The 26,109-nt window shown below is 48.9% G+C and overlaps 1 protein-coding gene across 2 annotated transcripts in view; it reads right to left on the minus strand.

The window, feature by feature from the left end:
• LOC132808854 (signaling lymphocytic activation molecule-like) overlaps positions 1 to 15,871 on the minus strand; it is a 32,438-nt gene extending 16,567 nt beyond the window's left edge. For both annotated transcript variants that reach the window (XM_060822291.1, XM_060822290.1), the window contains exon 1: positions 15,787 to 15,871. In XM_060822291.1, coding sequence (XP_060678274.1) covers positions 15,787 to 15,856 — 70 coding nt within the window. In that variant the 5' untranslated portion in view covers positions 15,857 to 15,871. The remainder of the gene's footprint in view (positions 1 to 15,786) is intronic.
• Between the last annotated feature and the right edge of the window lie 10,238 nt (positions 15,872 to 26,109).

Raw genomic sequence — 26,109 nt, forward strand, 5'->3', positions numbered from 1 at the left:
GAGAAAGAGAGGGAGGAAGAGAGAGGAAGAGAACGAGTGAGTGTATGAGAGAGAGAGGGTGAATGAGTGAGTGTGTGTGTGAGAGAGAAAGAATGAGGGAATGTGTGAGAAAGTGAGAGAGGGAGATTGAGTGAGTGTAAGAGAGAGTGACAGAGGGAGAGTGTGTGTAAGAGAGAGTGACAGAGGGAGAGTGAGTGTGTGAAAAAGGGTGACAGAGGGAGAGTGAGTGTGTGTGAAAGAGAGTGTGACAGAGGGAGAGTGAGTGAGTGTGAAAGAGAGAGTGTGACAGAGGGAGAGTGAGTGTAAAGAGAGTGACAGAGGGAGAGTGAGTGTGTGTAAGAGTGAGTGACGGAGGGAGAATGAGTGAGTGTAAGAGAGTGTGACAGAGGGAGAGTGAGAGAGTGAAAGAGAGTGTGACAGAGGGAGAGTGTGTGTGTATGTGTAAGAGAGAATGACAGAGGGAGAGTGAGTGTGTGTAAGAGAGAGTGACAGAGGGAGAGTGTGTGTAAGAGTGACAGGGGGAGAGTGAGTGTAAGGGAGAGTGAGAGAGTGTAAGAGAGAGTGACAGAGGGAGAGTGTGTGTAAGAGAGAGTGACAGGGGGAGAGTGAGTGTGTCTGAGAGAGAGTGACAGGGGGAGAGTGAGTGTGTCTGAGAGAGAGGGTGAGTGAGTAAGTGAGAGAGGGGTGTGTGTGAGTTGTTGAGTGATAGATACGCAGGCAAGATGGGTCAGCCATGGGGAACATGGAGATTGGCTGGTGTGCCCTTCAGAGGGTCAGTGCAGACTCAATGGGCTGAAAGGTCTCTCCCTATGCTCTTCCCAATAAAGCTGGGGAATCCCCTGGGTAGGGATGGATCTTCAGACTGGCTGTACGCTGTCATAACGCGCGTTTCGTTAACGTGAATTCACCGTAACGCGATTGACAAATCAGAGACATTGGTTCTAAAGCATGGAGTTGTAAAGTGTGCCGTGGTGATCAGGCGATAATTTAAATGGTGCGGCTTTCTCTTATAGCACGGGGTTGAGTGGGAACGGAACTGCTGCGTTATAGCAATGACGTGTGCGTCTGTCCTTTCCCTCACTGTATACGTCCTCAGTACAACCTCTCGGGGATTGTAGGACATTATGACTCCGCTGTGTGTATTACACATTGAGGAATGTATGTCTGGTTTCCAGTTCTGTTATTACTGGTTTGTCATTCACTAAAGGGAGTCTTTACCCCGTCTAAACATTCCTCATTGTCGGTTTTCTACCTACACTTCAGTTTCTGTCGATTTTCACCTGTCTTCCTCGAACACGCCTGTTTTCGGCTGACTCACTACCGTATAATTACCGCAACTCCCTCGGCCAGCGAATGACGAGGAAGGGCAGATGGAGTTTAATTTGACTAACTGCGAGGCTTCGCATTTTGGTACAACAAAGATAAGGCTTACATCCTTAAAATTAAGACCCTGGAGAGTGTTGGAAAACAGAGGGACCGAAGGGTTCAGGGATATAATTCTCTGAAGTTTATGTCTCATGTAGACGGAAGGGATTAAGAAGGGGTTTAGCACACTTGCCTTCATTGCTCAGCCCTTTGAGTGTAGGAGTTGGGGAATGTCATGTTGGGGTTGTACAGGACATTGGTGAGGTCCCGTCTGGAGCACTGTGTCCAGTTATTGCTCAGCCCTTTGAGTGTAGGAGTTGGGGAATGTCATGTTGGGGTTGTACAGGACATTGGTGAGGTCCCGTCTGGAGCACTGTGTCCAGTTCCGGGCGCCCTGTTACAGGAAGGAGGTTATTAACCCAGACGGGGGGGGGGGGGGGGGGGGGGAGTTCAGAAAGGATTTTACTGGGAGGCTGCTGGGAACAGAGGGGTTTGAGATACAAGGAGGGGCTGGGAATTTTTTCACTGGAGAGCAGAAGGGTGACCTTATAGAGGCTTATGAAATCATCAGGGACATAAATAAATTAGCAGGTGTCTGTTCTCTCAGGTGGGAGATTTAGAGTCATAAGGTCATAGAGACGTACAGCACGGAATCAGACCCTTCGGCCCAACCCGTCCATGTCGACCAGATATCCCAACCCAATCTTGTCCCACCTGCCAGCACCCGGCCCATATCCCTCCAAACCCTTCCTATTCATAAACCCATCCAGATGCCTCTTAAATGCTGTAATTGTACCAGCCTCCACCACTTCCTCTGGCAGCTCATTCCATACACGTACCACCCTCTGGGGGGAAATGTCGCCCCTTAGGTCCCTTTTATATCTTTCCCCTCTCACCCTAAACCTATGCCCCTCTAGTTCTGGACTCCCCCACCCCAGAGAAAAGACTTTGCCTATTTACCCTATCCATGCCCTTCATGATTTTATAAACCTCTATAAGGTCACCCCTCAGCCTCCGACGCTCCAGGGAAAACAGCCCCAGCCTGTTCAGCCTCTCCCTGTAGCTCAGACCCTCCAACCTCTGGCAACTGCCCGAGGGCGGAATCGAACCTGGGTCCCTCGTGCTGTAAGGCATCCCTGAGCCATTGTACCACCTCTGTGTGGGCTCATCACTCACCGTGGGAGCACTTAGCATCATGTCCTTTATTTATCTCTCACCTCGAATGGGTTTGTTGATCTCAAGCCAAGGTTTTATTGACGTTGCCCGGATTTCTTGTTGCCCGAGAGTGTAGGAGGCTGAGGAGTGACGTTGTAGAGGTTTATAAGAACACAAGGGGTGGAGATAAGGTAAGTGAAGAAGGCTTCTATGTCCTTCTCAACAAGGCTGTGGTAACACTCAGATGTATTTACACAGATCCCCACCAGGCTTTCGATGAGCTGTCATTTCCCTAGGGTGGGGGATTTAAAGACTAGGGGGCGCATTTTTAAGGTGAGAGGGGAGAGATTTTAAACAAAGACACGACGGACAATTTTCTTTTTTACGTAGAGAGTGGAGCAAATTTCCAGAGGAGGTGATGAATGTGGACACAGTTGCAATGTTTAAATGACGCTTAGATACGTTAACTTGAGGAACGAGACCAAAGGAGCAGAGGGTGGTACGTGTCTGGGAATGAGCTGCCAGAGGAAGTGGTGGAGGCTGGTACAATTACAGCATTTAAGAGGCATCTGGATGGGTATATGAATAGGAAGGGTTTGGGGGGATATGGGCCATGTGCTGGCTGGTGGGACTGGTTTAGTTTGAGGATTGGGGCCGGCATGGACTCGTTGGGCCGAAGGGTCTGTTTCCGCGGCTGTACGTTTCTGTGGAACAAAATGGTTTGAGTGACCATTAAAAAGCGGAAGACGTTGTGAGTTTTCGAAGTTGAGAACGAAACTCGGCATCGGATGTCAAGGAGTGGTGATGGTGACGGTGAGGGCGATCAAACACAGTGGCACAGTGGTTAGCACTGCTGCCTCACAGCGCCAGAGACCCGGGTTCAATTCCTGACTCAGGCGACTGACTGTGTGGAGTTTGCACGTTCTCCCCGTGTCTGCGTGGGTTTCCTCCGGGTGCTCCGGTTTCCTCCCACAATCCAAAGATGTGCAGGTCAGGGTGAATTGGCCATGCTAAATTGCCCGTAGCGTTAGGTAAATGTATGGGTGGGTGGCGGGTTGGTGTGGACTTGTTGGGCCGAAGGGCCTGTTTCCACACTTTAAGTAATCTAATCTAATCTAAACCCGCCGCAGCCAGGTGGGGATCTGTTTAAACATTCCCAAACATTATCAAAGCCCAATGAGGAGGACGTGGGCGCCTTTTTCATTTCTTGTGAGAAAGTGGCTAAACAAATGAACGGGCTGGAGTCTAGTTGTTTCAAACAAAACGTGTAGGGGGGTATTTGTCAGAGAAGGAGCTGGGGTGAATGACGCGGGGAAGGTCGTCATTTTAAGTGCATATGAGGCTGACACACAGCGCTTCAGGAATCTAACGAGCGACCCTGGTCAAAATCGGGTTTGAAAGGACCAAACAAAGTAATTTCCATTCGCATTGAAAATAGGTCAAAGACGTGACGCTCTCAGAGAGACTGGTATTCTGCGGGAGTTCAGGGGTTCCTGAATGTAATGAGGTCTCACGTGGGAGAGCAGAGCGTTAAAACAACGAGATCAGCGTCAGGAGGTGAGGTAGTCGCTCATTGACCGAAGTCTGGCTTCCGAACAGCGACTTCAATCTGCAAGGGACAGGAACCGGTGCGGGGGGGGGGAAGGGAGGTGGTAAGGGAAAATGGAATCTCATTGAAGATAGTTGAAGCAGTCAAGATTGGTTACCACAGGGTTAAAAAGGAAACTCATGAAGGGGGAAAGAGAAAAAACTCTTCCCTGTAATAAAGTCGGACACATGAAATCGTAGCATTGGTGGTTTAAGAAAAGAGTAGGGCTTTTTCTAAACTTAAGAATTTGACCCCTGGTCTGATTGTATTTCAGTGGGTAGTCCGTATCTCAGAAACATTTTGAGGAACTCCCCCACAATCCTTTTAGCTGTGATGTTGTGTAATGGAGTGGATTCTGGAAATCTAGTGGACACATCCATTATTGCGAACGAATACTGATCCCCACTTTTTGTTTGAGGTAGGGGTCCCACACAAACAATTAAGACTCTTGTACGTGTTCCTCAAGTGCAGGAATAGGTATTAAAGGTGCGAGTTTTATCACTGCCTGAGGTTGCCCTGTGACCTGACATGATGACACGTCTTGTTAAATTCCCCTACGTCCTTACGCAATCCAGGCCAGTAAAGATGAATTTGGTTTGAGTTGTCCTTCCTCCCAACTGACCGCTTACTGGTAACTCATGTACGACCCGTAACACGTCCTTTCTGTAACCCACCAGGAACACAACTCGATGAACCGCCCATTTCTAACCCTCCTGAATACGTGACGGTCTCCACTTCCTCATCAAGTCGTCACTTTGCAAAGATAGTAGCATTCAGGGACGTACTCAAATTCTCCATCTGCTTTTTAATACAACTGCTCGAGTTAATCATCTTTCTCCTGGAACTGAGCTGGTTTCTCTGAACTAAAAATGTCCACTTCCTGTTCCTGTTATCTAGAGATGCTTTGACCAAACATAGTCTCTGAGAATTGAAGTTCAACTTGCTGATCTTTGATTTCGTCTCCTATTTCAATTTATAGCTTTGTGGCCAGGCAGTCAGGAAAAGTCCCAGGATATACTTCCCGTAAGGCCTCAGTTGCCTGATTTTCCTCTGGCTTTTCAACAACTTTAGACATCACCCTACCCATGATCCAGCGACGTCATGCCTGAGGAGAAACTGGATACCTGGGACAGAGAATTTCTCTCCTCCTCTGAGCAGTAGTACATCAGGTTTAACTGGACTCTCCACCATCACTGTATACAATAGAACACTGTCCCTCTCACCATCAATTCCACATATTGCCCACCGAACCTGGCTATATTCTTTCCAAATTATACCTCCTTATCTCTCACCGTCAATAACCGACTTCCTCCTGTACTTTTTATAACGTTGATCCCTTTACCTTCTCCGCCTGGACCAGAGAGTAAACCTTACCCACACAGGCATATTCATAGACTCCCTACAGTGTCGAAACAGGCCCTTCGGCCCAACAACTCCACACCAACCCTCTGAAGTGTAACCCACCCAGATCCATTCCCCTACAATTCTATATTTACCTCTGACTAATGCATCTCACTTACACATCCCTGAACACTATGGGGTAATTTAGCATGGCCAATTCACCCTAACCTGCACATCCCTGAACACTATGGGATAATTTAGCATGGCCAATCCACCCTAACCTGCACATCCCTGAGCACTATGGGTAATTTAGCATGGCCAATCCACCCTAACCTACACATCCCTGAACACTATGGGGTAATTTAGCATGGCCAATCCACCCTAACCTACACATCCCTGAACACTATGGGGTAATTTAGCATGGCCAATCCACCCTAACCTACACATCCCTGAACACTATGGGTAATTTAGCATGGCCAATCCACCCTAACCTACACATCCCTGAACACTATGGGGTAATTTAGCATGGCCAATCCACCCTAACCCACACATCCCTGAGCACTATGGGTAATTTAGCATGGCCAATCCACCCTAACCTACACATCCCTGAACACTATGGGGTAATTTAGCATGGCCAATCCACCCTAACCTACACATCCCTGAGCACTATGGGTAATTTAGCATGGCCAATCCACCCTAACCTACATATAAATGACCCCATAGTTCTCAATTGAGATATACCTAATTGAGATATAATCTTGTACAACATGAAAACAGACCCTTCGGCCCAACCAGCCCATGCTGACCCCCATCCCAAACTAAACTAGTCCCGCCTGCCTGCTCCTGGCCCATATCCCTCCAAACCTTTCCTCTTCCTGCATTTATCCAAACACCTTTTTAACGCTGTAACTGTATCTGCATTGCTCACTTTCTCTGGATGCTCATTCCGAACGCGAACCACTCTCTGTGCAAAAACGCTGCCCCTCGTAGTCCTTTTCAAATCTTTCCCCTCTCACCTTAAAAAAATTGTCCCTTGGTTTTGAATGCTCCATCCCTAGAAAAAAGACCCTTGCCATTCTCTTAAACGTGCCCCTCAGGAGTTTTACAAACCTCTGTAAGGTAATTCCTCAACCTCCCATGTTCCAGTGACAAGAAAAAACCCAGTTTTTCCAATCTATTTTTATAACTCAAACCCTCCGACTCCTGGTAAATCTCTTCTGAACCCTCTCAGGGTTAATAATCTCCTTCCTGTAACAGGGCGACCTAACTGGACACAGTGCTCCAGACGGGACCTCACCAATGTCCTGTACAACCCCAACATGACATTCCCCAACTCCTACACTCAAAGGGCTGAGCAATAACTGGACACAATGCTCCAGACGGGACCTCACCAATGTCCTGTACAACCCCAACATGTCATTCCCCCAACTCCTACACTCAAAGGGCTGAGCAATAACTGGACACAGTGCTCCAGACGGGACCTCACCAATGTCCTATATAACCCCAACATGACATTCCCCCAACTCCTACACTCAAAGGGCTGAGCAATGAAGGCTAGCATGTTAAACACCCTCTTCACCACACTGTCTACATGTGAGGCAAATTGGAAAGAATTATATCCTTGAACCCTTAGGTGTCTCTGTTCCACAACACTACATAGGGCCACACTGTTCTCTGTATAAATCCGGTCATGTGATCGTTTTACCAAAACGGAGCCCCTCGCATTTGTCCAAATTCAACTCCATCTGCCACTCCTCAGCCCATTGACCCCAACTTGAACAGGATCCCTTCGTCACTGTGCACTATGCCACCCATTTTGTGTCATCTGCAAATTTATGAGTCACGTCTCCTGTATTCTCATCCAAATCGTAGATATAAATGACAGACAGAAGTGGGCCCCAAGACTGATCCCTGCGGAAGAGCACTGGTCACAGGCTTCCAGTCTGAAAACACCACCCTCCATCACTGGATCAAAGCAAATTACTGCGGATGCTGGAATCTGAAACCAAAAGAGAAAATGCTGGAAAATCTCAGCAGGTCTGGCAGGATCTGTAAGGGGAGAAAAGGGCTTGATGTGTCGAGTCTAACTGACCCTTTGGTCAAACCCTCCCCCACTGTCTGTCTCAAATGAATGAATCAACAAAATTCAATCCATTTGAATTAGTTTTCAGACATGAGGTGACAGAACCACTGAAATTAATTGGGGACAAGTTCAGAGAACCCATGTTTGGAGAGGGCATCAACTTTCAGAGAAAGATTAATTAATTGAGGGAATGATTCATAGGAAAGAAGTGGAAACTTGGAAAGGGTGCAGAGGAGATTTACCAGGACGTTGCCTGGTATGGAGGGTGGGTCTTATGAGGAAAGGCTGAGGGACTTGAGGCTGTTTTCGTTAGAGAGGAGGTGGTGACTAAATTGAGACATTTAAGATAATCAGAGGGTTAGACAGGGTGGACAGGGAGAGCCTTTCCCCTCAGATGGTGATGGCTAGCACGAGGGGACATAGCTTTAAATTGAGGGGGTGATAGATGTAGGACAGATGTCAGAGGTAGTTTCTTTACTCAGAGAGTAGTAGGGGGCGTGGAACGCTCTGCCTGCAACAGTAGTAGACTGGCCAACTTTAAGGGCATTTAACTGGGCATTGGATAGGCACGTGGGTGAGAATGGAATAGTGTAGGTTAGATGGGCTTCAGGTTGGCTGCACAAGTCAGTGCAATATTGAGGGCCGAAGGGCCTGTACTGCGCTGTAATGTTCTATGTTTTATGTTCTACTAAGTAGACAGTAGGTGAGTTGGTGAGTCAGAATTTGAAACCAGCAACACTTGGGGTGAAACAGGACGCAGAGAGGAAATCAAAAATTCATAGTTTGGCCAGAGGAGCTACAACATTAGTGCTACCTCTGGTATTTTAAAAGCAAGGTTGAATGGGCTTTAGCGTGTTGCGAGGTGAATTATTTGACACCAGATAAAAAGAAAACTCACAGATGACACCATGTCGATATACCCAAACGGTATTTTGACAGGGAAGAAAAGCAAAAAGAGAATGTGTTGCCAGTTACAAATCACACTGAAGAACGAAATCCAAATAGCTTTGATGTTTCCCCGGATTAAATTGGATAATGAGAAACTTCTCAAAAATTTGGAGGAATTATAAAGTTAACTGCCAGAGGAAAATCAGAATGACCTGAAAGGGTTGTTACAAACACAGGGAGAGATATGTGGGAATACGCTGGGAGGTACTAACGTGATTACACACACTGTTCCAATTAACCAACATCCAATTCCGCTACATTATGCACAGAACCTGCACATCCCTGAGCACTATGGGGTAATTTAGCATGGCCAATCCACCCTAACCTGCACATCCCTGAACACTATGGGGTAATTTAGCATGGTCAATCCACCCTAACCCACATATCCCTGAACACTATGGGGTAATTTAGCATGGCCAATCCACCCTAACCTACACATCCCTGAAACTATGGGTAATTTAGCATGGCCAATCCACCCTAACCTACACATCCCTGAGCACTATGGGTAATTTAGCATGGCCAATCCACCCTAAACTACACATCCCTGAGCACTATGGGTAATTTAGCAAGGCCAATCCACCCTAATCTACACATCCCTGAAACTATGGGTAATTTAGCATGGCCAATCCACCCTAACCTACACATCCCTGAACACTATGGGTAATTTAGCATGGCCAATCCACCCTAACCTACACATCCCTGAACACTATGGGGTAATTCAGCATGGCCAATCCACCCTAACCTACACATCCCTGAACACTATGGGTAATTTAGCATGGCCAATCCACCCTAACCTACACATCCCTGAACACTATGGGTAATTTAGCATGGCCAATCCACCCTAACCTGCACATCCCTGAACACTATGGGGTAATTTAGCATGGCCAATCCACCCTAACCTACACATCCCTGAACACTATGAGGTAATTTAGCATGGCCAATCCACCCTAACCTACACATCCCTGAGCACTATGGGGTAATTTAGCATAGCCAATCCACCCTAACCAACACATCCCTGAGCACTATGGGTAATTTAGCATGGCCAATCCACCCTAACCTGCACATCCCTGAAACTATGGGTAATTTAGCATGGCCAATCCACCCTAACCTACACATCCCTGAGCACTATGGGTAATTTAGCATGGCCAATCCACCCTAACCTACACATCCCTGAGCACTATGGGTAATTTAGCATGGCCAATCCACCCTAATCTACACATCCCTGAAACTATGGGTAATTTAGCATGGCCAATCCACCCTAACCTACACATCCCTGAGCACTATGGGTAATTTAGCATGGCCAATCCACCCTAACCTACACATCCCTGAACACTATGGGGTAATTTAGCATGGCCAATCCACCCTAACCTACACATCCCTGAACACTATGGGTAATTTAGCATGGCCAATCCACCGTGACCTACACATCCCTGAACACTATGGGTAATTTAGCATGGCCAATTCACCCTAACCTGCACATCCCTGAGCACTATGGGTAATTTAGCATGGCCAATCCACCGTGACCTACACATCCCTGAACACTATGGGTAATTTAGCATGGCCAATTCACCCTAACCTGCACATCCCTGAGCACTATGGGTAATTTAGCATGGCCAATCCACCCTAACCTACACATCCCTGAGCAATATGGGTAATTTAGCATGGCCAATCCACCCTAACCTGCACATCCCTGAACACTGTGGGGTAATTTAGCATGGCCAATCCACCCTAACCTACACATCCCTGAACGCTATGGGGTAATTTAGCATGGCCAATCCACCCTCACCTGCACATCCCTGAACACTATGGGGTAATTTAGCATGGCCAATCCACCCTAACCTACACATCCCTGAGCACTATGGGTAATTTAGCATGGCCAATCCACACTAACCTACACATCCCTGAACACTATGGGGTAATTTAGCATGGCCAATCCACCCTAACCTGCACATCCCTGAACACAATGGGGTAATTTAGCATGGCCAATCCACCCTAACCTGCACATCCCTGAACACTATGGGTAATTTAGCATGGCCAATCCACCCTAACCTACACATCCCTGAACACTATGGGGTAATTTAGCATGGCCAATCCACCCTAACCTACACATCCCTGAACACTATGGGTAATTTAGCATGGCCAATTCACCCTAACCTGCACATCCCTGAACACTGTGGGGTAATTTAGCATGGCCAATCCACCCTAACCTACACATCCCTGAACACTGTGGGGTAATTTAGCATGGCCAATCCACCCTAACCTACACATCCCTGAACGCTATGGGGTAATTTAGCATGGCCAATCCACACTAACCTACACATCCCTGAACACTATGGGGTAATTTAGCATGGCCAATCCACCCTCACCTGCACATCCCTGAACACTATGGGGTAATTTAGCATGGCCAATCCACCCTAACCTGCACATCCCTGAACACTATGGGTAATTTAGCATGGCCAATCCACCCTAACCTTCACATCCCTGAACGCTATGGGGTAATTTAGCATGGCCAATCCACACTAACCTACACATCCCTGAACACTATGGGGTAATTTAGCATGGCCAATCCACCCTAACCTGCACATCCCTGAACACAATGGGGTAATTTAGCATGGCCAATCCACCCTAACCTACACATCCCTGAACGCTATGGGGTAATTTAGCATGGACAATCCACCCTAACCTGCACATCCCTGAGCACTATGGGGTAATTTAGCATGGCCAATCCACCCTAACCTGCACATCCCTGAACACTATGGGGTAATTTAGCATGGCCAATCCACCCTAACCTACACATCCCTAATCACTATGGGGTAATTTAGCATGGCCAATCCACCCTAACCTACACACCCTTGAACACTGTGGGTAATTTAGCATGGCCAATCCACCCCAACCTACACATCCCAGTGCACTCTGGGTAATTTAGCATGGCCAATCCACCGTGACCTACACATCCCTGAACACTATGGGTAGTTTAGCATGGCCAATCCACCCTAACCTGCACATCCCTGAACACTATGGGTAATTTAGCATGGCCAATCCACCCTAACCTGCACATCCCTGAACACTATGGGTAATTTAGCATGGCCATTCCACCCTAACCTAACATCCCTGGATACGATGGGTAATTTAGCATGGCCAATCCACCCTAACCTACACATCCCAGTGCACTCTGGGTAATTTAGCATGGCCAATCCACCCTGACCTACACATCCCTGAACACTACGGGTAATTTAGCATGGCCAATCCACCCGAAACTACACATCCCTGAACACTATGGGGTAATTTAGCACAGTGTAGGTGAGGGTGGATTGGCCATGCTAAATTACCCCATCGTGTTCAGGGATGTGTCGGTGAGGTGAGTTAGTCAGGTGTAAATCGGGGGGGAATGTGGCTGGTTGGGTAACTCTGTCTGGTTGGTGTGGCCTTGTTGGGCTGAAGGGCCTGTTTCGACACTGTAGGGATTCTATAATTTGGTTGGCTCATGTTCAAATCCCCCTGTCATCGATGGTTTAAATCTGAATGCAAAAAAAAAATACTGCCCTGACATCCCTGTTCCTGTAACAATGGCCATAACATCTGATTTGGTTCACTGTGTTCCTGTCAGGAATTAAATCTTTCCCTGATCTGTCCTTCTCGTCACTCCAGATGCACACAGCAATGATGCTGGCTCTTATTGGTATGTACAGGCCAAGAAATTGGGCGGTAAATGTGGGTCTACCTCCCAACGTCCCCACTTAATGAATATTTAATTTTCAAAATCCATATCTCTGTCCGTTAGACCCACATTCCCTCTTGTATCTGAGGGAAGACAGACTGATGTCCGAGTGCAATCCCAGGGAACGTTCGGCCGATCCTGGGGACAGTGGGACTCCCTGATGGAGGGGAGCTTGAGTAGGTTGGGCCTGCACTCATGGGAGTTGAGAGGAATAGGAGGCATCCTTATCGAAACGTACATGAAGGGGACAGGACGGTGGGGGGAGATGGGGAGAGGTCGTTTCCCCCTGGTGTTGGGCGGGGAGTTTCAGAATAAGGGGTCGCCCATTGGAGACAGAGACCGGGAGGGATCCCTTCTCTCTCTCTCTCTCTCTCTCCGAGGGGAGGGAATCTGGGCGATTCTTTCCCACAGAGACCTGTCGAGGCCGGGGTCAGTCGAGGGGAGGGATTTTTAGTCAGGAAGGGGGATTCTGGGAAAAGGTGGATGGAGGATCATCAGCTCCTAGTGAGATGCAGAGCAGACTTCCATGGGCTGACTGACTGAAACACCGACTCTCCTGCTCCTTGGATGCTGCCTGACCTGCTGTTCTATTCCAGCAACACTCGATGGGCCGAGCAGCCTCCTTCTGTTCTTATACCTTATAGAATGTGGCCTTATCCTTTAATAACATTTCCCAACCTATCTGGAACTGGCTACCTTTGAGACTTGAGTTTGAGACTTTGACCTGGAATCGCACTCCCAGCCAGAGCAAAATTTTCCCATATTATGATCACTCTTCCCCACCACCCAGAGAGTCCTTTACCACGAGGTTATGAATGAACCTTTTCTAAATTCAGCTTGCCCTTTCAGCTGCTGGTTCCTCAGCCCTAATGATCTCGCAAGTGTCCCTTCGGCACAGTCCCTGCACTGGTCCTCGACAGCGTTATGATAGATTTGCTCTGAATGGAAATAACCTGAGTCCCCTCGATTATCAAAGTCCCATCGGTACAATCATCATCGGTTTCCTGATTGATTTTCCCGCCCCCTTCTCGACAGCCATCGCTTTGGATGTGACAACACCCACAATATTTTCTCTCCCCAGACTTCTGTAATCCGAGTTCAGGACCGAACTCACTGTTCCCTCCGTCCTTATCGGTGTTCTCCTTTGTCCTGGTTGGTCTATCTCTTTGAAGAGTTTCAAGCCCTGAAATACTCAGTTCCAAACCTTGGTCACCTTGCAACCACGTCCCGCGACAATGATAACTCCAACCTCTCACTCATTGAAAGAATTAATACCATGGATGCCTCACGCTCAGTTAAAGGGGACAGGTATTTGACTTACTCTGCTGTCATGTTACCATTGTGACACTCTCTGTCTCTGCCAGCTCCACTCTACTATGTTTTGACCCTTTTGATCTTAATCTTTCAACATTTCCTTTTGTTAAAATGACTCTTACTGTTGCACCACAACTTGCATCCCTCCTCCTGACTCAATGTGAATGTTTGGTCTATTTCCTGATCTCTCAGTCTACTTCTCAATTTCTCACAGTGTCTCTCTATCTCTCATCCTAAATCTCTCTTGATCTCTCATTCTCCTTTTTTTTGTCTCTCACTCCCTCCCTCTCTCTCTCTCTCTGTCTCTCTGTGGGTCTCCTTCTCTCTGTCTCTCAATCTCTCACTTACACTCAGTATCTCACCCTTTCTGTTTTTCAATTTTGCTTTCTCTCTCAGTGTCTCCATGTCTCTCACTCTGTCTCTCTTCCTTTCTCATTGCCTCCCACTGCCTCACTCTCTGTCTACTCTCTCACCCACTCACTCTCTCTCACACGGTCTCATATCCCCTTTGTCTCCCACACCGCCTCTCTCTCTCTCTTTCCCTCTCACACACTCTCATACTATCTCTCTGTATGTCTCACACACCTTTCTCATCTCTCACACTGTCTCCCTCCCTCTCACACACTCTCTCAAACCTCTTGTCTGACTCTGTCTGTCTCTCTCTCTCACACACACACACACACACTCTCGCACTTCTCTTGTCTCATAGAGTCATAGAGACGTCCAGCACGGAAACAGACTCTTCGGCCCAACCCGTCCATGCTGACCCAGATATCCCAACCCAATCTAGTCCCACCTGCCAGCACCCGGCCCATATCCCCCCAAACCCTTCCTATTCATAAACCCATCCAGATGCCTCTTAAATGCTGTAATTGTACCAGCCTCCACCACTTCCTCTGGCAGCTCATTCCATACACGTACCACCCTCTGGGGGAAAAATTGCCCCTTAGGTCCCTTTTATATCTTTCCCCTCTCACCCTAAACCTATGCCCCTCTAGTTCTGGACTCCCCCACCCCAGGGAAAAGACTTTGTCTATTTACCCTATCCATGTCCTTCATGATTTTATAAACCTCTATAAGGTCACCCCTCAGCCTCCGACGCTCCAGGGAAAACAGCCCCAGCCTGTTCAGCCTCTCCCTGTAGCTCAAACCCTCCAACCCTGGTAATGCACTCTCACACCTCTCTCATTCTCTCTCTCAGACACACTCACTCTCACACCTCTCTCACACACACACACACACTCTCACACCTCTCTCATTCTCTCTCTCTCTCAGACACACTCACTCTCACACCTCTCTCACACACACACACACTCTCACACCTCTCTCATTCTCTCTCTCTCACACACACACTCTCACACCTCTCTCTCACACACACACACTCTCACACCTCTCTCACACACACACACACTCTCACACCTCTCTCATTCTCTCTCTCTCTCAGACACACTCACTCTCACACCTCTCTCACACACACACACACACTCTCACACCTCTCTCATTCTCTCTCTCTCACACACACACTCTCACACCTCTCTCTCACACACACACACACACTCTCACACCTCTCTCTCTCTCTCTCTCACACACACACACTCTCACACCTCTCTCATTCTCTCTCTCTCTCAGACACACTCACTCTCACACACACACACACACACTCTCACACCTCTCTCATTCTCTCTCTCTCACACACACTCTCACACCTCTCTCTCACACACACACACACACTCTCACACCTCTCTCTCTCTCTCACACACACACACACACACTCTCACACCTCTCTCATTCTCTCTCTCTCTCTCTCAGACACACTCTCTCTCACCTCTCTCATTCTCTCTCTCTCTCACACACACACACTCTCACACCTCTCTCTCTCTCACACACTCTCACACCTCTCGTCTCTCTCTCTCTCACACACACACACACACACACTCTCTCACACACCTCTCTCATTCTCTCTCTCACTCTCCCACACACACTCTCTCTCACCTCTCTCATTCTCTCTCTCTCTCACACACACACACTCTCACACCTCTCTCTCTCTCACACACACACACTCTCACACCTCTCTCTCTCACACACACTCTCACACCTCTCTCATTCTCTCTCTCTCTCTCAGACACACTCACTCTCACACCTCTCTCTCACACACACACACACACACACACACTCTCACACCTCTCTCTCTCTCACACACACTCTCACACCTCTCGTCTCTCTCTCTCTCTCTCGCTCTCTCTCTCTCTAAAACATCTGGAAGTAGGCCTTTACCTTGAATGCAGTTGGTGAACAGAAGCAACAGGGAAGCTAGCAGACTTGCTGTGTGAGCCTTGAGTTCCATATCTGCCCCAGTTCCAGTGAGAGAGAGAGAGAGAGAGCTGCACTTGAGACCAGGTAGCTGTACAAACCGATAAACAGGATATCAGCAGCGCCTACACACCTAAATTAGATCTCAGACTGAGGGCTGAATGGAAGACTTTAATATCACACGGCCACATCTTGATGACAGCAGTCTGAGTTTAATCCCAGTCATTTGGTTTCTCTCGAGCACTGTCTTATCTCTGCTTTAATTACTCAGCATGGTTAGATTCACAGAGATGGACAGCACGGAAACAGACCCTTCGGCCCGACCCGTCCATGCCGACCAGATATCCCAACCCAATCTAGTCCCATCTGCCAGCACCCGGCCCGTATCCCTCCAAACCCTTCCTATTCCTATGCCTCTTCCTCTGGCAGCTCATTCCATACACGTACCACCCTCTGGGGGAAAAGTTGCCCCTTTTATATCTTTCCCCTCTCACCCTAAACCTATGCCCCTCTAGTTCTGGACTCCCCCACCCCAGGGAAAAGACTTTACCTATTTACCCTATCCACGCCCCTCATGATTTTATAAACCTTTATAAGGTCACCCCTCAGCCTCCGACGCTCCAGGGAAAACAGCCCCAGCCTGTTCAGCCCCTCCCTGTAGCTCAGACCCTCCAACCCTGGTAACATCCTTGTAAATCTTTTCTGAACCCTTTCAAGTTTCACAACATCTTTCCGATAGGAAGGAGACCAGAATTGTACGCAATATTCCAACAGTGGCCTAACCAATGTCCTGTACAGCCGCAACATGACCTCCCAACTCCTGTACTCAATACTCTGACCAATAAAGGAAATCATACCAAACACCTTCTTCACTATCCTATCTACCTGCGACTCCACTTTCAAGGAGCTATGAATCTGCACTCCAAGGTCTCTTTGTTCAGCAACACTCCCTAGGACCCTACCATTAAGTGTATCAGTCCTGCTAAGATTTGCTTTCCCAAAATGCAGCACCTCGCATTTATCTGAATTAAACTCCATCTGCCACTTCTCAGCCCATTGGCCCATCTGGGCCAGATCCTGTTGTAATCTGAGGTAACCCTCTTCGCTGTCCACTACACCTCCAATTTTGGTGTCATCATTCATATACAAATCCAATATCTTCTTTTAAGTCACTTTCTCACGATAACTTAAGGTTTTATTTTTAAAAAAAGCTGACATGTCAGCTCAGGCAATGCATTAAAGGTGTGAGGTTAGAGTCTGTCTGTATCCCAATAATGAGTCAGACTGGTTCTGTTTCCAAATAGGAGGTTATAAAATGTTGCATGGATTTACCGTCTGCAGATTGCTTTTGTTGTAAATTCTGTGTCTTATGATCCTGTTCCACAACCCTCTGATGAAGGAGCAGCGCTCCGAAAGCTAGTGCTTCCAAATAACACCTGTTGGGACTGTAACCTGGGGGTTGTGTGATGTTTAAATTAACCGGTTGGTGGGCCACCCCTTCACTCATTAATGAGCTGTTCCCTCACACTGTCTTACAGTTCTGATCAGAGTCGAGAGTGTGGGGGGGGGCGGCTGGAGAAGCACAGGCAGCATCCGAGGGAGAGTCGACGTTTCGAGCGTAATCCCTTCATCACCTTACCCCCCCTCCCCCCGAAACGTTGGTTCTCCTGCTCCTCGGAAGCTGCCTGACCTGCCGTGCCTCTCCAACACTGCACACTCTCCTCTCTGATCTCCGGTCCCCACTATCCCCTGGCTCAGATCGGAGGTTTTGCTGTTCACGCCCCACTTACATTATTTGTACGGACGTGTTGACACCCTGCCGGGCATTATCTTGCCATTACCTCTCCACCTGTGTATGCTGTCCCTGTGCACCACCCTCCACTTCACCCGAAGAAGGGGCAGAGCTCCCAAGGCCCGTGCGGTTTCAAACAAACCTGTTGCGTCCAGGACCCGGTGTGGGTGACTTCTGACCCCTGTCGTGTTTGCAGGGAAGGTCGGCTCTCTGAGGTGGAGCGGAGGAGATCGAGACGAGCTGCGCCTGGGACTTTTGCGGGGTGGGGGTCGGTGGATGCTGGGGGAATGGAGAATGGGATTGCTTTCCAATAGCTCCAACCCCACACCCCTCCCTCCAAGCCACAGGGGGAGGGGTGGGGGTTACAGGAGGCTGAATTGAGGAGATCAGGAGGGGTGAGGACAAACTCTCTCCGGCTGCAGGAAGAGGGATACAGATCGGAGAGAGGATCGGTGGGGGAGGGAGGGGATGAGGGGGGAGTATTTTGACGCAGGGTAGGGACTGGGACACGCTGTCTGAGAGGGCAAGGGGGAACCCGATCGGGAGGACCTTTCGAAAAGCTGGGGGAAGCAGGGAACGGGAGAGATTCGCTGAGCCACGGGACAGGAGCGGGGGAGGTGGGTGGCAGGGGGTGAGCGGGATTAATTAGAACACTAACTCTGTCAGAGCTAGTACAGCCACGATGGGCTGAATAGACTCGTTTAACGTTGTGCGTTTCCATGACTCAGTGAAATTTTACTCTGCTCTGATTAAAAACAGGATGTGGGCTCGAACAAGCATTGAGCAACTGGATGTTTTGCATTCACATTCTCTCTCTCTCTGTCCCCCTCACTATCACACTTTTTTGTCTTTCAAACCATTCTATATCTCCATCTCAACCTGACTGTCTCTCTCTCTCTCTCCCCCTCATTATCACACTATCTCTATCTCAGCTTGACGCTCTCTCTCTCTCTCTCCGCCCCATCTCTCTCACTCCGTCTTCCAGACTTTCTATCTATTTTCCTCCGTCTGTTGGTCCTTCTGCATGTCATCCCTCTCCCCTCCTGCCCCACCCTTGCCCCGAGCCTCGAGCTGTGAATTGATGTGGGCTGCTGGTTGAGAATCCTGGTAGTAAAGGCTCAGAACTCGACTAGGCCCGATCTCTGCCTGCAACTGCTCAGAGCAGAGTGCTGACTGGGAAAGTGGTTAGAACGTGTGAACTGTGATCGCTGTTTGATCTTCCCCAGTGCGTGGGCTGGCTCGGGCTGACTTTTGCCTCTCAGTTTGCCACAAAAGGTGATTCACGTCTAAATAGACCTGAAGGCAAACCGATCACAAGCTCAGAATTACCTACTCCTCCTTAATGGGCGGAATTTCCCAATAACTCGACTGGTTTCCCCTTCCACTTCCAATTGGAAAGTTCCTGTGACGTCCTAGATCACGAGATACAGGAGCAAAAGGAGGCCATTCGGCCCATCAAATCTTCCCCAGGGCCCTGGTGAGACCACACCTGGAGTACTGTGTGCAGTTCTGGTCTCCAAATTTGAGGAAAGACATTCTGGCTATTGAGGGAGTGCAGCGTAGGTTCACGAGGTCAATTCCCGGAATGGAGGGATTACCTTACACTGAAAGACTGGAGCGACTGGGCTTGTATACCCTTGAGTTTAGAAGACTGAGAGGGGATCTGATTGAGACAGATAAGATTATGAAAGGATTGGACACTCTGGCAGCAGGAACCATGTTTCCGCTGATGGGTGAGTCCGAACCAGAGGACACAGCTTAAAAATACGGGGTAGACCATTGAGGACAGAGATGAGGAGAAACGTCTTCACCCAGAGAGTGGTGGCTGTGTGGAATGCTCTGCCCCAGAGGGCAGTGGAGGCCCAGTCTCTGGATTCATTTAAGAAAGAGTTGGATAGAGCTCACAAGGATAATGGGATCAAGGGTTATGGAGATCAGGCAGGGAGCGGATACTGATTAAGGATGGTCAGCCATGATCGTATTGAATGGTGGTGCAGGCTCGAAGGGCAGAATGGCCTACTCCTGCACCTATTGTCTATAATAAGGAGGCCTCCCATTCCTCTCAACTCCCATGAGTGCGGGCCCAACCTACTCAAGTTCCCCTCCATCAGGGATCCCGCTATCCCCCAGGATCGGCCGAGTGAACCATCCCTGGGATTGCCCTCAGTCTGTCCTCCCTCAGATACAGGGCCCCAAAACTGTTCCCTGTGTTCCAGCCACGCTCTGACTCATGCCCTGGACAGTTTTAACAAAACCTCCCAATATTTAGACTCAATTCTTTTGACTAGTCCATGGGGGTAACCACAGCTCTCTCCAGTCCAATATCCACCCAGTCACGGACACACCCATGAGCCATCACCCCGTGAACACGCTCACCCTTGGAACACACACTCACCGCATTCACCAAGCACCGAACGCTTTGAAGAGGGGGCGGACATTGTAAAGGAGGACAGAGAGCGACAGAGAGGTTCAGGGAGGGGAGCCCAGCCCCTGGCGGCAGACTGCAGGAGGGAGGGGGGAATTGTGGGACACGGAGGGGGTTACAGAGATAGGGAGAGGGTGTAGGGGGTTACAGAGATAGGGAGGGGGTGTAGGGGGTTACAGAGATAGGGAGGGGGTGTAGGGGCTGGAGGGGGTTACAGAAATAGGAGGGGGTGTAGGGGCTGGAGGGGGTTACAGAGATAGGGAGGGGTGTAGGGGCTGGAGGGGGGTTACACAGATAGGGAGGGGGTGTAGGGGCTGGAGGGGGGTTACAGAGATAGGGAGGGGGTGTAGGGGCTGGAGGGGGGTTACACAGATAGGGAGTGGGTGTAGGAGCTGGAGGGTGTTACAGAGATAGGGAGGGGGTGTAGGGGTTGGAGGAAGTTGCAGTGATAGGGAGGGGGTGTAGGGTCTGCAATACTTATCCTGTGGTTTTATTGATGTCCTTGTTAGGGACAAACAGAGGAGTGGTGAATGGTATACTGTTGGAGAGAATTACCAAGGTCATGGGCAAGGTTCCACCTGGTCTAGTGTTCAGTAAAGTTCGATCCCAAGGGATAGAGAGAGAAATGTCGAATCGAGTTTAATTTTGATCGTGAGACATGATGCATTATAGAAAAGCAGATCAAAGCAGGACTTAGGTCCTAGGGAGTGTTGCTGAACAAAGAGACCTTGGAGTGCAGGTTCATAGCTCCTTGAAAGTGGAGTCGCAGGTGGATAGGATAGTGAAGGCAGCGTTTGGTATGCTTTCCTTTAATGGTCAGAGTATTGAGTACAGGAGTTGGGAGGTCATGTTGCGGCTGTACAGGACATTGGTTAGGCCACTGTTGGAATATTGCGTGCAATTCTGGTCTCCTTCCTATCGGAAAGATGTTGTGAAACTTGAAAGGGTTCAGAAAAGATTTAAAAGGATGTTGCCAGGGTTGGAGGATCTGAGCTACAGGGAGAGGCTGAACAGGCTGGGGCTGTTTTCCCTGGAGCGTCGGAGGCTGAGGGGTGACCTTATAGAGGTTTATAAAATCATGAGGGGCATGGATAGGGTAAATAGACAAAGTCTTTTCCCCCTGGGGTGGGGGAGTCCAGAACTAGAGGGGCATAGGTTTAGGGTGAGAGGGGAAAGATATAAAAGAGACCTAAGGGGCAACGTTTTCCCCCAGAGGGTGGTACGTGTATGGAATGAGCTGCCAGAGGAAGTGGTGGAGGCTGGTACAATTACAGCATTTAAGAGGCATCTGGATGGGTATATGAATAGGAAGGGTTTGGGGGGATATGGGCCGGGTGCTGGCAGGTGGGACTAGATTGGTTGGGGTATCTGGGTCAGCATGGACGGGTTGGGCCGAAGGGTCTGTTTCCGTGCTGTCCATCTCTCTGACTCTCTGGAATCTCCTTGGTTTTGCCGTCAGAAGTATTGTTTTGCAAATCTTAACTGGGAGTTTTACCTGACTTGTATTACAGAAAGGAAGCTAACAGATCGGTAAGAGAAAGAAATTGTAAATGATGGTTCATTTAATTATTCTCTGTTATATTTTAAGAAATTAAGTTGTTAATTTTTACTCTTGGCCACTCAGCACCACACCCTCGACTGCACCCAGAACGTATTTGAGATTGGAATCCATCCTGAAGAAAGATGATCGCGTGGTGGTACGGGTAGACATTCCTTTATCCGAACTTCCAAAATCTGAAAAGCTCCGAAATCCGAAGGCTTCCTTTTTGTGAAGTGTTTTTTTTCCTCATTAACACGGTTGCTTGGCGCGCAAACAGTTAATCCAAGTCGACACTTACTCGACGCGTGTCACTCAGATGTGACGCCGGGGGGTGGTGGGGAGGTGGGGGATGTGACCCGGCCCAGAGAGGCCTCAATTCTGTTTCACGGCCTGTTTAACTCAGTAAAGCCTGCTCCTCGGGTAAGATTGTTATTAAAACAATTTCACCGTCCAACTGTCAGTTATTCCGAAGTTCGAAAATTTTCCGACTGGCAGCCAGTTCTGACAATTTCGGATGAAGGACCTGTACTAACGTTAGAATATTCATCCAGAGACTCCGGAATATTCTGGAGTCCTGACTTTGAAACCCGCCATGGCAGAATTTGAACTCAACTTAAGAAAACTTCCAGAAGTCAGCAATCTGACCGTTGTAGATTATCACTAAGTCCTGCCTGGCTCACTAATGTGTCCTTGAAAGCAGGAAATCTGCCTTCCCTCGCTGGTCTGGCCGATATGTGACTCCAGGCCCACAGCAATGCTGATCTCACCTGCCATCTTTCGGCAAATTCTCAGTGAGTAGTAAATGCAGGCTTAGCTAGGTCCTGCTCATGAACTAAGAAATGAGGGCCATGTCTAGTCAGTGCGGGTCTGGAAGACTCCAAGCATTCTCCCTTCGTTGGGATGACGGTGTGGGCTGGACGATGGATCGCTTCGCTTGTGAACCCAGCTGAGTGACGCGGTGGGAAGCGGTAAAAGAAGGAATTCCACACTTCACGGGTGCTGTAAACCTTTTGATGGTCTGCCTGACAACAGCCCTTTGATTGGTCAAACAGCAGAGTGGGAGAATGTAAGACCAGGGCCTGCAGACAGAAAGCATCCATTTCTCTCTCTCTCTCTCTTCCTCTTCAATCTTCTCTTGCTGTCTCCCTCTCCCCCTTGATCCCACCTCTCTCTCTATCCTCTCTCCCTCTATCTCCTTCTCTCTCCCTCTCTCCCTTTCCATCTCTTCGTTTCCCTCTTTCTCTATCCTCTCTCCCCCTTGACCCCCACCTCTCTTCCTCTCTCTCTATCCTCTCTCCCTCTATCTCCTTCTCTCTTCCTCCCTATCTCCTTCTCTCTCCCTCTCTTCCTTTCCATCTCTTCGTTTCCCTCTTTCTCTCTCCCCCCATCTCTCTGTCTCTTTCCTTTTCCTCTCAGTCTCTCTCTCTCTCTCCTTTCTCCTCCTCTCCCTCTTTCTCTCGCTCTTGTTCCCTTCTCTCTCCCTCTCCTTCCTCTCCCACTCTCTTATGCTCTCTCTCCCCCACATTCCCTCTCTCCCTATCTGCCTTTGTCCCTCCCTGCCTTCTTTCTTTCCCTCTCCTGCTCTTTCTCTCCCTCCTCCCCCATCTCTCGCCCTCTCCGTCTCTCCCCCTCTCTTTGTCTCTGTTCCTCTCCCTCCCCTCCCCCACCTCGCCAATTTTTTTTTAACCAGAGGGTGGTTTGTGAATGGAATGAACTTCCGGAGGAAATGTTGGGGGTGGGGTCAGTTACAACACTTAAACAACATTTGGATGGGCACATGAATAGGAAAAGTTTAGAGTGATATGGGCCAAACGCAGGCAAATGGGAATAGTTTACATTGGGGAACATGGTCGGCATGGACTGGTTGGGCCGAAGGGTCTGTGTCCCTGATGACAGACCCAATGACTCTGGTTGAGCTGCTGAGTGTTAAGGAAATTCTGTCCGACAATAGATGTTGTGAAACTTGAAAGGGTTCAGAAAAGATTTACAAGGATGTTGCCAGGGTTGGAGGGTCTGAGCTACAGGGAGAGGCTGAACAGGCTGGGGCTGTTTTCCCTGGAGCGTCGGAGGCTGAGGGGTGACCTTATAGAGGTTTATAAAATCATGAGGGGTATGGAGAGGGTAAATAGGCAAAGTCTTTTCCCTGGGGTGGGGGAGTCCAGAACTAGAGGGGCATAGGTTTAGGGTGAGAGGGGAAAGATATAAAAGGGACCTAAGGGGCAACTTTTTCCCCCAGAGGGTGGTACATGTATGGAATGAGCTGCCAGAGGATGTGGTGGGGGCTGGTACAATTACAGCACTTAAGAGGCATTTGGGTGGGTTTATGAATCGGAAGGGTTTGGGGGGATAGGGGCCGGGTGCTGGCAGGTGGGACTAGATTGGGTTGGGGTATCTGGGTCAGCATGGACGGGTTGGGCCGAAGGGTCTGTTTCCGTGCTGTCCATCTCTCTGCCTCTCTGGAATCTCCTTGGTTTTGCCGTCAGAAGTATTGTTTTGCAAATCTTAACTGGGAGTTTTACCTGACTTGTATTACAGAAAGGAAGCTAACAGATCGGTAAGAGATATAAATTGTAAATGATGGTTCATTTAATTATCCTCTGTTATATTTTAAGAAATTAAGTTGTTAATTTTTACTCTTGGCCACTCAGCACCACACCCTCGACTGCACCCAGAACGTATTTGAGATTGGAATCCATCCTGAAGAAAGATGATCGCGTGGTGGTACGGGTAGACATTCCTTTATCCGAACTTCCAAAATCTGAAAAGCTCCGAAATCCGAAGGCTTCCTTTTTGTGAAGTGTTTTTTTTCCTCATTAACACGGTTGCTTGGCGCGCAAACAGTTAATCCAAGTCGACACTTACTCGACGCGTGTCACTCAGATGTGACGCCGGGGGGTGGTGGGGAGGTGGGGGATGTGACCCGGCCCAGAGAGGCCTCAATTCTGTTTCACGGCCTGTTTAACTCAGTAAAGCCTGCTCCTCGGGTAAGATTGTTATTAAAACAATTTCACCGTCCAACTGTCAGTTATTCCGAAGTTCGAAAATTTTCCGACTGGCAGCCAGTTCTGACAATTTCGGATGAAGGACCTGTACTAACGTTAGAATATTCATCCAGAGACTCCGGAATATTCTGGAGTCCTGACTTTGAAACCCGCCATGGCAGAATTTGAACTCAACTTAAGAAAACTTCCAGAAGTCAGCAATCTGACCGTTGTAGATTATCACTAAGTCCTGCCTGGCTCACTAATGTGTCCTTGAAAGCAGGAAATCTGCCTTCCCTCGCTGGTCTGGCCGATATGTGACTCCAGGCCCACAGCAATGCTGATCTCACCTGCCATCTTTCGGCAAATTCTCAGTGAGTAGTAAATGCAGGCTTAGCTAGGTCCTGCTCATGAACTAAGAAATGAGGGCCATGTCTAGTCAGTGCGGGTCTGGAAGACTCCAAGCATTCTCCCTTCGTTGGGATGACGGTGTGGGCTGGACGATGGATCGCTTCGCTTGTGAACCCAGCTGAGTGACGCGGTGGGAAGCGGTAAAAGAAGGAATTCCACACTTCACGGGTGCTGTAAACCTTTTGATGGTCTGCCTGACAACAGCCCTTTGATTGGTCAAACAGCAGAGTGGGAGAATGTAAGACCAGGGCCTGCAGACAGAAAGCATCCATTTCTCTCTCTCTCTCTCTTCCTCTTCAATCTTCTCTTGCTGTCTCCCTCTCCCCCTTGATCCCACCTCTCTCTCTATCCTCTCTCCCTCTATCTCCTTCTCTCTCCCTCTCTCCCTTTCCATCTCTTCGTTTCCCTCTTTCTCTATCCTCTCTCCCCCTTGACCCCCACCTCTCTTCCTCTCTCTCTATCCTCTCTCCCTCTATCTCCTTCTCTCTTCCTCCCTATCTCCTTCTCTCTCCCTCTCTTCCTTTCCATCTCTTCGTTTCCCTCTTTCTCTCTCCCCCCATCTCTCTGTCTCTTTCCTTTTCCTCTCAGTCTCTCTCTCTCTCTCCTTTCTCCTCCTCTCCCTCTTTCTCTCGCTCTTGTTCCCTTCTCTCTCCCTCTCCTTCCTCTCCCACTCTCTTATGCTCTCTCTCCCCCACATTCCCTCTCTCCCTATCTGCCTTTGTCCCTCCCTGCCTTCTTTCTTTCCCTCTCCTGCTCTTTCTCTCCCTCCTCCCCCATCTCTCCCCCTCTCTTTGTCTCTGTTCCTCTCCCTCCCCTCCCCCACCTCGCCAATTTTTTTTTAACCAGAGGGTGGTTTGTGAATGGAATGAACTTCCGGAGGAAATGTTGGGGGTGGGGTCAGTTACAACACTTAAACAACATTTGGATGGGCACATGAATAGGAAAAGTTTAGAGTGATATGGGCCAAACGCAGGCAAATGGGAATAGTTTACATTGGGGAACGTGGTCAGCATGGACTGGTTGGGCCGAAGGGTCTGTGTCCCTGATGACAGACCCAATGACTCTGGTTGAGCTGCTGAGTGTTAAGGAAATTCTGTCCGACAATAGATGTTGTGAAACTTGAAAGGGTTCAGAAAAG

The sequence above is a fragment of the Hemiscyllium ocellatum genome (genome assembly GCF_020745735.1).
Source record: "Hemiscyllium ocellatum isolate sHemOce1 chromosome 40 unlocalized genomic scaffold, sHemOce1.pat.X.cur. SUPER_40_unloc_8, whole genome shotgun sequence".
NCBI lineage: Eukaryota > Metazoa > Chordata > Chondrichthyes > Orectolobiformes > Hemiscylliidae > Hemiscyllium > Hemiscyllium ocellatum.